The sequence below is a fragment of the Elephas maximus genome, chromosome 7 (genome assembly GCF_024166365.1).
Source record: "Elephas maximus indicus isolate mEleMax1 chromosome 7, mEleMax1 primary haplotype, whole genome shotgun sequence".
Taxonomy (NCBI): domain Eukaryota; kingdom Metazoa; phylum Chordata; class Mammalia; order Proboscidea; family Elephantidae; genus Elephas; species Elephas maximus.
Window position 1 is genome coordinate 38,723,030 of NC_064825.1, and position 12,393 is coordinate 38,735,422.

A 12,393-nucleotide genomic window follows, 5' to 3' on the forward strand; every position below is an offset into this window, starting at 1 on the left:
CTTGTTTTCCTTCTCCTTGTTTATGTGCTTGCATAACAGCAGGGCTGTTTTTGAGGTTTTCTGACTTGGATTGTGTTTTTAAACAGAGCAAAACAGCTGGATATCAGAAGGAGGAAGATTCACCTCTTAAGCACTTATTCATCTTGGGAATGACCAAAAAAGACTATTTTAAAAATGGGAAGTGCTAAGAGGTCCTAGGCTATGGAATGAAAACACTGTCATTTACAAATAGTTGTCATTATCCTCTAATTGTAGGCTGCAAGGATTAGAATCACAAAGGGAAGGGACATTCTGTTGTAAGTAGTGGTGGTAGCAAACTATAATTTTGACCCTTGAATAATTTCCCTCAGAATATGCTGTTTGTTTTCCATTTTTTTTTTTATGGTAATGAAATGAGCCTTTGAGGTAAAACTTTTCTTGGTTGTATTCTATGTGACAGTTCTTTTCCCTTATTGAAGATTCTTTATTTAAAGGCGACCTTACGTTATTTTTACTGCCTTAATAAGGACAGAATTGTGCTGGAGTTTAAAACTCCCCCAACTGCCGTTTAGGTTCTCCAAGCTCACATGCCAAATGCTGTGAAAATATCCATATGGTTGTAATATAATTCCATGCTTTTTTTTTGTTTTTTATTTTTAATACCACAGATGAAATTATTGATGGCAATTCTTTCCTCAGGGGAAGTATTTGCAATAATTACTTCAACAAATTTTGAGCCTATACTGTGAGCAGGGACTTGTACACACACACTACCTTGAAATTGTACAACCTTGTAAGGAAGACATTATTAACTCCTTTTACAGATGAGGTTACTGAGGTTCAGAAAAGTGAAAAAATTTGCTAGAAGTCATCTGGCTGGTAATTGGCACAATTAACATCTCAGCTCAGGACTGTCAGGCTACAAAGCTGGGCTCTTTCCATGGCACTGAGTCACCCTCTAAAACAATGACGGCATAGTGTGGTGACAGCTGTGCTGGAGGTTGCTTTAGAATCAGGGGAAGGGGCACTATCCTTGGGGCCTAGGATTTTCCTAGAAAGCTTTACAGAGGAGATACTGCTTGAGTGATCGATGTGAGGAAAGAGGGTATTTATTCTAGGCAGAAGGAAAATCATTATCACGGATTGAATTATGTCCCCCTAAAAATGTGTGTATCAATTTGTCTGGGCTATGGTTCCCAGTATTCTGTGGTTGTCCTCCATTTTGTGATTGCAATTTTAGGTTGAGAGGATTAGAGTGGGATTGTAACACCACCCTTACTCAGGTCTTCTCCCTGATCCAAGGTAAAAGGAGTTTCCCTGGGGTATGGCCTGTACCACCTTTCGTCTCTCAAGAGATAGAAGGAAAGGGAAGCAAGCAGAGAGTTGAGGACCTCATACCACCAAAAAAGCAGCACCAGGAACAGAACGCGCCCTTTAGACATGGGGTCCCTGTGCCTGAGAAGCTCCTTGACCAGGAGGAGATTGAAGACAAGGACCTTTCTCCAGAGCCTACAGAGAAAGAGAAATCCTTCCCCTGGAGCCAACATCCTGAATTTGGACTTGTAACCTACTAGACTGTGAGAGAATAAATTTCTCTTTGTTAAAGCCATCCACTTGTGGTATATCTGTTATGGCAGCACTAGATGACTAAGACTGAATTTGGTACCGAGAGAGTGGGGTACTGCTCTAACCAAAACCAAAAAAAAAACCAAACCCACTGCCGTTGAGTCAGTTCTGATTTATAGTGACCCTATGGGACAGAGTAGAACTGCCCCCATACAGTTTCCAAGGAGTGCCTGGAGGATTCGAACTGCCGACCTCTTGGTTAGCAGCTGTAGTACTTAACCACTACATCATCGGGGTTTCTGACAGATACCTAAAATGTAGAAGCGGTTTTGAAACTGTGAATGGATAGACTTGTGATAGTGGCAAAGGACCAGCGCAGAAGAGAACCTGCAGCAGCAAAGAAGCTGCAACAGCAGAGAACCAACAGCAGCAGAACCAGCCAGTGCTAGATGGTGCTGGAGCCCACCCACAGAGCCAGAGAGCTGAGTGGCTGTGCGCAGGAGGCTTCCTGCCAGAATGGGGTGCCTCTGGGCACTTATCTGTGGAGCTACAGAACTTTGGAACACTTGCCCCAGCAGAGCAGATACCGATATGAGGCCCGAGGAGCCGAGAGGCCAAGAAACCAGGAAACAGAAGCTGAAGAGACAAGGAACACAGGAAGCTGAGCTGCCTCAGTCTCAAAAAGTATGGCCATGACCTCAGGGGTTTCAGAGGGTGGAGCCATGGCCTCTGGTGTTTCTAAGGAGTTTCCACTCAGATGGACTAGGAGAATGGTGTGGATGGGCCTGGAAGGTGGAGCTGAAGCCCAGGGCCAGGGGCCTCCACTTAGAGTCCAGACAATGTGGCCAATACCTAGAGTCTGGAGGGCAGGGCCATTGTGTAAATTGTCTCAGAGAAAAGGGGATTATTTTCAAAGCTTTAAGGGCTAATGTCCCCCACGTGTCTGTCAGTTTGTTGTACTGTGGGGGCTTGTGTGTTGCTGTGATGCTGGAAGCTATGCCACTAGTATTCAGATACCAGCAGGATTACCCATGGAGGACAGGTTTCAGCTGAGCTTAGAGACTAGGAAGAAGGACCTGGCAGCCTACTTCTGAAAAGCATTAGCCAGTGAAAACCTTATGAATAGCAGCAGAACATTGTCTGATATAGTGCCAGAAGATGAGCCCCCCAGGTTGGAAGACACTCAAAAGATGGCTGGGAAAGAGCTGCCGCCTCAAAGTAGAGTCGAGGGGAGGCAGGGCCAAGATGGCTGACTAGGTAGAAGCTACCTCGAATCTCTCTTGCAACAAAGACTCGGAAAAACAAGTGAATCGATCACATACATGACAATCTACGAACCCTGACCGTCAAACACAGATCTAAAGAGTTGACCTGAGTGACAGAGACTCAGCCAGCGCGAGCAGGCTGCACACTGATGCGGCTAATGAGAGAACGAGCAAACACGGGGAAGCAGTGACTGTTTTCGGAGCCTGGAGCCAGCATCCCAGTCAGAAAACCTTGGCGCTGGGCTTTGGACTAGGCACAGGGAAGTTGAGCACGGCATCTTGAGACAGCGCAAAGATGGGTTGCAGCCCTAACCCCCAGAAGTGACCTCGGGGGAAGCCCAGCTAGTGCACACAGGCAGTGCAGCAACACGGCTGACAGGAGGAGGAGTCACCAGGAGGCAGCGACTGGTTTTGAAGCCTGGAGTGCGGCGTCCCAGCCGGGGAACCTTGGCGCTGGGCTTTGGATTGGGAGCAGAGGAACTGACCATGGCTTCTGAGACAGCACAAGCACGGGATGCAGGCCTGACCCTCAGGGGGCAATCTCCACCCGGCCAACGCACACAGGCTACACACCCCTCGGGAATCTCAGATAAAACAGTCATCACCAAGCAAGATAAGTAACTTTGCCTATATTCCTGGGTGCTACTCTCTCCTATCTATCTGATCCCTCCCCTCCCCTTCCCAGGTGGCTTCATTAACATTGGAATTTCCTGGGCCAGGGAGTGAAGTGCTCTGCAGTTTTTTGTTTTTTTGTTTTTGTCTTTTCCTAACCCATTCTCCTGGCCTGAGAGAAGCAGCTACAAAAAATCCAGGCCTAAAAATCCTTACCTGACTTCCTGAAAATGGACTAAAAATACAGAACCAGCTCCAGCCAAGCATATGAGATCCACAGTCTTGGGCTTTCATCCCTACATGGAACAAGGTGGCTATTATATTGCAAAGGCAATTCTGATAGTGATCTGACTGTAAGTGTTTTAGGGGATCACTGGAAAGACAAGTTTCCCAGGTCTGATATCTCTACCTATTAAACAGAGCCCTCACTGACCCACAACGGGGAACTGAGGGCTGAAGTTCCACCCAAACCACCTAGTCTCCTGCCATAGGGGTCTGAGGATAGTGACACCTATCAGTCTGTAGAGGTACATGCACTGGCTGCCTAAGGTACAGCTGCAGTACCCACCCACCAAAGTGCTTTAGGAATAGAGACACACCTACCTCACTGGCACTTGGGGGAAGGCTGTCAGCATCCTGCCCCCCCGGAGTGTGACCCCTGCAGCTACTAGAATCTGGTGCACACAACTATCACGACTACTCCTCTAAGTGAATAGGTGACAGTCTACACCACACACTTGGTGACCCAAAATCAGAACACCTAAGGTGATTCTATTCAAGAATAGTGCATGGACTCTTAGGCTTATATATCTGGTAACAGCCCAAACCAGCTGGTAATAGGACATAAGTGATTCAAAGGCTACAATAATCAAGACAGCGCAATCTGGTAGCCCATCTGCAGATACTGAAAGAAAACAAAACAAGATAAGACTCAGTGAGCAAATAGAAATTAAATCATTACAATATCTTATAGATGGCTTGGAGACAGCAGTTGATATCAAACCACATAAAAAAGCAGACCATGATTGCTTCTACAACTCCCCAAATTAAAGAATCAAAATCTTTCCCAAATGAAGATACAATCCTGGAATTGCCAGATGCAGGATATAAAAAACTAATTTACAGAATGCTTCAAGACATCAGGGATGACCTCGGAAGTGAAATAAGGCAATCTACAGAAAAAGCCAAGGAACACACTGATAAAGCAGTTGAAGAAATCAAAAAGATTATTCAAAAACCTAGTGGAAAAATTAATAAGCTGCAAGAATCCATAGAGAGACAGCATTCAGAAATCCAAAAGATTAACAGTAAAATTACAGAATTAGACAACTCAATAGGAAGCCAGAGGAGCAGAATCAAGCAATTGGAATGCAGAGTGGGGGAGTTGGAGGATAAGGCAATTGACACCAATATAGTTGAAGAAAAATCAGATAAAGGAATTAAAAAAATGAAGAAACCCTAAGAATCATGTGGGACTCTATCAAGAAGAATAACTTGCATGTGATTGGAGTCCCAGAACAGGGAGGGATAACAGAAAAGACAAAGAGAATAGTTGAAGATCTGTTCACAGAAAACTTCCCTGGCATCATGAAAGACGAAAGGATATCTATCCAAGATGCTCATCGAACCCCATATAAGATTGATCCAAAAAGAAAATCACCAAGATATATTATCATCAAACTTGCTAAAACCAAAGATAAAGAGAAAATCTTAAAAGGAGCCAGGGATAAGGATAAAAGAAAGGTCTCTTACAAAGGAGAATCAGTAAGAATAAGTTCAGACTAGTCAGCAGAAACCATGCAGTCAAGAAGGCAATGGGATGACATATATAGAGCGCTGAAGGAGAAAAACTGCCAGCCAAGGATCACATATCCAGCAAAACTCTCTCTCAAATATGAAGGTGAAATTAAAACATTTAGAGATAAACACAAGCTTAGAGAATTTGCAAAAACCAAACCAAAGCTACAAGAAATACTAAAGGAAATTGTTTGGTCAGAAAATCAATAATATCAGATACCAACACAACACTAGGTCACAGAAGAGAACATCCTGATATCAACTCAAATAGGGAAATCACAAAAACAAATTAAGATTAATTTTAAAAAGAAAAAAGTGCTCAAAACAGGGAATCATTGAAGTCATCATGTAAAAGATGACAATACTCAAATAGAGGGACTAAGTGCAGTAGGCATAGAACTGCCGTATGGAGAGGGAAACAAGGTGATATAGGACAATACAAGTTAGGTTTTTACTTAGAAAAATAGGGTAAATATTAAGGTAACCACAAAAAGGTCTAACAATTCCATAACTCAAAATAAAAACCAAGAAAAACATAACAACTCAGCAAACATAAATTCAACTACTATGAAAATGAGGAGCACACAATTTACAAAGAAAAATATCTCAGCACAAAAAAGTAAGTGGAAAAATGAAATTGACAACAACACACATAAAAAGGCATCAAAATGACAACACTAAACACATACTAATCTATAATTACGCTGAATGTAAATGGACTAAATGCACAAATAAAGAGACAGAGAGTCTCAGACTGGATAAAGAAACACGATCTGTCTATATGCTGCCTACAAGAGACACACCTTAGACTTAGAGACACAAACAAACTAAAATTCAAAGGATGGAAAAAAATATATCAAGCAAACAACAATCAAAAAAGACCAAGAGTAGCAATATTAATTTCTGTCAAAATAGACTTTAAAGTTAAATCCACCACAAAGGATAAAGAAGGACACTACGTAATGATTAAAGGGACACTTTACCAGGACAGTATAACCATATTAAATATTTATGCACCCAATGACAGGGCTGCAAGATACATAAAACAAACTTTAACAGAACTGAAAAGTGAGATAGACACCTCCACAATTATAGTAGGAGACTTCAACACACCACTTTGGGAGAAGGATAGGACTTCCAGTAAGAAGCTCAATAGAGACACAGAAGACCTAATGCTACAATCAACCAACTTGACCTCATAGGCCTATACAGAACACTCCACCCAACAGCTGCAATGTATACTTTTTTTTTCTAGTGCACATGGAACATTCTCTAGAATATTAGGTCATAAAACAAACCTTTGCATAATCCAAAACATCAAAATACTACAAAGCATCTTCTCACACCACAAGGCCATAAAAGTGGAAATCAATAACAGAAAAATCAGGGAAAAGAAATCAAATACATGGAAACTGAAAAATACCCTGCTCAGAAAGACTGGGTTATAGAAGATATTAAGGAGGGAATAAAGAAATTCATAGAATGCAACGAGAATGAAAACATTTCCTATCAAAACTGTGGGACACAGCAAAAGCAGTGCTCAGAGGTCAATTTATATCAATAAATGCACACACACACAAAGAAGAAAGAGCCAAAATCAGAGAACTGTCCCTACAACTTGAAGGAATAGAAAGCGAGCAACAAAAAAATCCATCAGGCACCAGAAGAAAAGAAGAAAAATTAGAGCTGAACTAAATGAATTAGAGAACAGAAAAACAATTAAAAGAATTAACAAAGCCAAAAGTTGGTACTTTGAAAAAATTAACAAAATTGATAAACCATTGGCCAGAGTGACTAAAGAAATACAGGAAAGGAACAAATAACCCGAATAAGAAATGAGATGGGCCATATCACAGCAGACCCAACTGAAATTAAAAGAATCATATCAGATTATTATGGAAAATTGTAGTCTAACAAATTTGCAAACCTAGAAGAAATGGATGAATTCCTAGAAGAACATTACCAACCTAAACTAACACAATCAGAAGTAGAACAACTAAATAGACCCATAACAAAAAAAGAGATTGAAAAGGTAATCAAAAAACTCCCAACAACAAAAAAGCCCTGACCTGGACGGCTTCACTGCAGAGTTCTATCAAACTTTCAGAGAGGAGTTAACACCACTACTACTAAAGGCATTTCAAAGCATAGAAAATGATGGAATACTACCTAACTCATTCTGTGAAGCCACCATATCCCTGATACCAAAACCAGGTAAAGATACCACAAAAAAAGAAAATTACAGACCTGTATCCCTCATGAACATAGATGCAAAAATCCTCAACAAAATTCTAGCCAATCGAATTCAACAACACATCACAAAATAATCCACCACGACCAAGAGGGATTTATACCAGGTATGCAAGGTTGGTTCAATATTAGAAAAACCATTAATGTAATCCACCATATAAATAAAACAAAAGACAAAAGCCACATGATCTTATCAATTGATGCAGAAAAGGCCTTTGACAAAGTCCAACACCGATTCATGATAAAAACTCTCAGCAAAATAGGAATTGAAGGAAAATTCCTCAACATAATAAAGGGCATCTATACAAAGCCAACAGCCAACATCATTCTAAATGGAGAGAGCCTGAAAGCATTTCCCTTGAGAATGGGAACCAGACAAGGATGCCCTTTATCACCGCCGTTATTCAACATTGTGCTAGAGGTCCTAGCCAGAGCAATTAGGCCAGACAAAGAAATAAAGGGCATTTAGATTAGCAAGGAAGAAGTAAAATTATTTCTATTTGCAGATGACATGATCTTATACACAGAAAACCCTAAGGAATTCTCCAGAAAACTACTGAAACTAATGGAAGAGTTCGGCAGAGTTTCAGGTTATAAGATAAACATACAAAAATCTCTTGGATTCCTCTACATCAACAAAAAGAACATTGGAGAGGAAATCACCAAATCAGTACCATTCACAGTAGCCCCCAAGAAGATAAAATACTTAAGAATAAATCTTACCAAAGATGTAAAACACCTCTACAAAGAAAACTACAAAGTAGTAGTGCAAGAAACTAAAAGGGACCTGCATAAGTGGAAAAACATACCTTGCTCATGGATAGGAAAACTTAACATAGTAAAAATGTCAATTCTACCAAAAGCCATCTATACATACAATGCATTTCTGATCCAAATTCCAATGACATTTTTATATGTGTTGGAGAAACAAATCACCAACTTCATATGGAAGGGAAAGAAGCCCTGGATAAGTAAAGCATTACTGAAACAGAAGAAGAAAGTGGGAGGCCTCACTCTACCTGATTTTAGAACATATCATACAGCCACAGTAGTCAAAACAGCCTGGTACTGGTACAACAGCAGGCACATAGACCAATGGAACAGAATTGAGAACCCAGATATAAATCCATCCACGTATGAGCAGCTGATATTTGACAAAGGCCCAGTGTCAGTTCACTGGGAAAAAGATAGTCTTTTTAACAAATGGTGCTGGCATAACTGGATATCCATTTGCAAAAAAATGAAACAGGACCCATACCTCACACCATGCACAAAAACTAACTCCAAGTGGATCAAAGACCTAAACATAAAGATTAAAACGATAAAGATCATGGAAGAAAAAATAGGGACAATGTTAGGAGCCCTAATACAAGGCATAAACAGAATAGAAAACATTACTAAAAATGACAAAGAGAAACCAGATAACTGGGAGCTCCTAAAAATCAAACACCTATGCTCATCTAAAGACTTCACCAAAAGAGTAAAAAGACCACCTACAGATTGGGAAAAACTTTTCAGCTATGACATCTCCAACCAGCGCCTGATCTCTAAAATGTATATGATTCTGTTAAAACTCAACCACAAAAAGACAAACAACCCAATCAACAAGTGGGCAAAGGATATGAACACACCCTTCACTAAGGAAGATATTCAGGCAGCTAACAGATACAAGGGAAAATGCTCTCAATCATTAGCCATTAGAGAAATGCAAATTAAAACTACGATGAGATTCCATCTCACGCCAACAAGGCTGGCATTAATCTAAAAAACACAAAATAAGAAATGTTGGAGAGGCTGCGGAGAGATTGGAACTCTTATACACTGCTGGTGGGAATGTAAAATGGTACAACCACTTTGGAAATCTATCTGGCGTTTTCTTAAAAAGTTAGAAATAGAACTACCATAAAACCTAGAAATCCCACTCCTCGGAATATACCCTAGAGAAATAAGAGCCTTTACATGAACAGATATATGTACATCCATGTTTATTGCAGCACTGTTTACAATAGCAAAAAGCTGGAAGCAACCAAAGTGTCCCTCAATGGATGAATGATTAAATAAATTATGGTATATTCACAGAATGGAATACAATGCATCAGTAAAGAACAGTGACGAGAATCTGTGAAACATTTCATAACATGGAGGAACCTGGAAGGCATTATGCTGAGTGAAATTAGTCAGATGCAAAAGGACAAATATTGTATAAGGCAACTATTATAAGATTTTGAGAAATAGTATAAACTGAGAAGAACACAATCTTTTGTGGTTACGAGAGGGGGGAAGGAGGGGGGTCGGAGGGGGTTATTTACTGATTAGATAGTAGATAAGAGCTACTTTAGGTGAAGGGAAGGACAATACTCAATACAGGGAAGGTCAGCTCAACTGGACTGGACCAAAAGGAAGGAAGTTTCCGGGATGAAATGAATGCTTCGAAGGTCAGCGGAGCAAGGGCAGGGGTTTGGGGACTGTGGCTTAAGGGGACTTCTAAGTCAATTGGGAAATTAAATTCTATTATGAAAACATTCTGCCTCCCACTTTGAAGTGTGGCGTCTGGGGCCTTAAATGCTAACAAGTGGCCATCTAAGATGCATCAATTGGTGTCAACCCACCTGGATCAAAGGAGAATGAAGAACACCAAGGTCACACGATAACTATGAGCCCAAGAGACAGAAAGGGCCACATGGAAGTAGAGACTTACATCATCTTTAGACCAGAAGAAGTAGGTGGTGCCCGGCCACAACCGATGACTGCCCTGACAGGGAGCACAACAGAGAACCCCTGAGGGAGCAGGAGAACAGTGAGATGCAGACCCGAAACTCTCATAAAAAGACCAGACTTAATGGTCTCACTTAGACTAGAAGAATCCTGGTGGTCATGGTCCCCAAACCTTCTGTTGGCCCAGGATAGGAACCAATCCCGAAGACAGCTCATCAGACATGGAAGGGACTGGACAATGTGTTGGAGAGAGATGCTGATGAAGAGTGGGCTACTTGTATCACATGGACACTTGAGACTGTATTGGCATTTCTTGTCTGGAGGGGATATGGGAGGGTAGAGAGGGTTAGAAACTGGCAAAACAGTCAGGAAAGGAGAGAGTGGAAGGAGAGAGCGGGTTGACTCATTAGGGGGAGAGTAAATGGGAGTATGTAGTAAGGTGTATATAAGCTTATATGTGAGAGACTGACTTGATTTGTAAGCTTTCACTTAAAGCGCAATAAAAATTATTAAGAAAAAAAAACAAAAGTGGTGGGCTGGCTTTGGCCAGTGGAGTGTAGTTTGGCCACCTCTGCCCTACATGATTCTACCTTTGAAGGCACTCAATAAAGACAGACACACAGAGAAGACCAGAGACTGGAAAATTACGTTTAATTGTAATTCTCTTTCATACTTTGCTGTATTTCCGAAATTCTCTAATATGATTATATATTAGTTTTACAAAAAAAGTAGAGTTGACCTTAATTATGTGGATGGAGTAAAGCTTTCGGGACCTTCATTTGCTGATGTGGCACGACTCAACATGAGAAGAAACAGCTGCAAACATCCATTAATAATCGGAACCTGGAATGTACTAAGTATGAATCTAGGAAAATTGGAAATCGTCAAAAATGAAATGGAATGCAGAAACATCGATTTCCTAGGCATTAGTGAACTGAAATGGACTGGGATTGGCCATTTTGAATCTGACAATCATATAGTCTTCTATGCTGGGAATGAGAACTAGAAGAGGAATGTTGTTGCATTCATTGTCAAAAAGAATGTTTCAAGACCTATCCTGAAGCACAATGCTGTCAGCGATAGGATAATATCCGTACGCCTACAAGGAAGACCAGTTAATACAACAATTATTCAAATTTACACACCAACCGCTAGGGCCAAAGATGAAGAAATAGAAGATTTTTATCAGCTACTGCAGTCTGAAATTGATCGTACATTCAATCAAGATGCATTGATAATTACTGGTGATTGGAATGTGAAAGTTGGGAACAAAGAAGAAGGATCAGTAGTTGGAAAATGTGACCTTGGTGATAGAAACGAAGCCGGAGATTGAATGATAGAATTTTGCAAGACCAACAACTTCTTCATTGCAAATATCTTCTTTCACCAACATAAACAGCGACTATACACATGGACCTCACCAGATGGAACACACAGAAATCAAACTGACTACACCTGTGGAAAGAGATGATGGAAAACTCAATATCATCAGTCTGAACAAGGTGAGGGGCCGACTGTGGAACAGACTGTCAATTGCTCATATGCAAGTTCAGGCTGAAACTGAAGAAAATCAGAGCAAGTCCACGAGAGCCAAAATATGACCTTGAGTATATCCCACCTGAATTTAGAGACCATCCTGATGCATTGAACACTAGTGACCGAAGACCAGATGAGTTGTGGAATGATATCAAGGACATCATCCATGAAGAAAGCAAGAGGTCACTGAAAAGACAGGAAAGAAAGAAAAGACCAAGGTGGGTATCAGAGGAGACTCTGAAACTTGCTCTTGAGCGTCGAGCTGCTAAAGCAAAAGGAAGAATTGATGAAGTAAAAGAACTGAACACAAGATTTCAAAGGGCCTCTCAAGAAGACAAAGTAAAGTATTATAATGACATGTACAAAGAGTTGGAGATGGAAAACCAAAAGGGAAGAACACACTCGGTGTTACTCAAGCTGAAAGAACAGCAGAAAAAATTCAAGCCTCGAGTTGCAATAGTGAAGGATTCCATGGGGAAAATATTAAATGATTCAGGAAACATCAAAAGAAGATGGAAGGAATACACAGAGTCATTATACCAAAAAGAATTAGTCGATATTCAACCATTTCAAGAGGTGGCATATGAACAGGAACTGATGGTACTGAAGGAAGAAGTCCAAGCTGCTCTGAAGGCATTGTTGAAAAACAAGGCTTCAGGAATTGATGGAATAT

The 12,393-nt window shown here is 40.8% G+C and overlaps 1 protein-coding gene across 6 annotated transcripts in view; it reads left to right on the top strand.

Moving 5' to 3' along the window:
- PRCP (prolylcarboxypeptidase) overlaps nt 1-12,393 on the top strand; it is a 103,058-nt gene that overhangs the window by 24,149 nt on the left and 66,516 nt on the right. For 3 of the 6 annotated variants that reach the window (XM_049889643.1, XM_049889644.1, XM_049889645.1), the window contains one exon: nt 1,282-9,743. The exons of the other annotated variants lie outside the window; for them this stretch is intronic. In XM_049889643.1, the coding sequence (XP_049745600.1) occupies nt 7,981-9,234 (1,254 nt within the window). In that variant the 5' untranslated portion in view covers nt 1,282-7,980 and the 3' untranslated portion in view covers nt 9,235-9,743. Of the gene's footprint in view, nt 1-1,281; nt 9,744-12,393 lie in introns of those variants that run through there. 6 annotated transcript variants of the gene reach the window in all.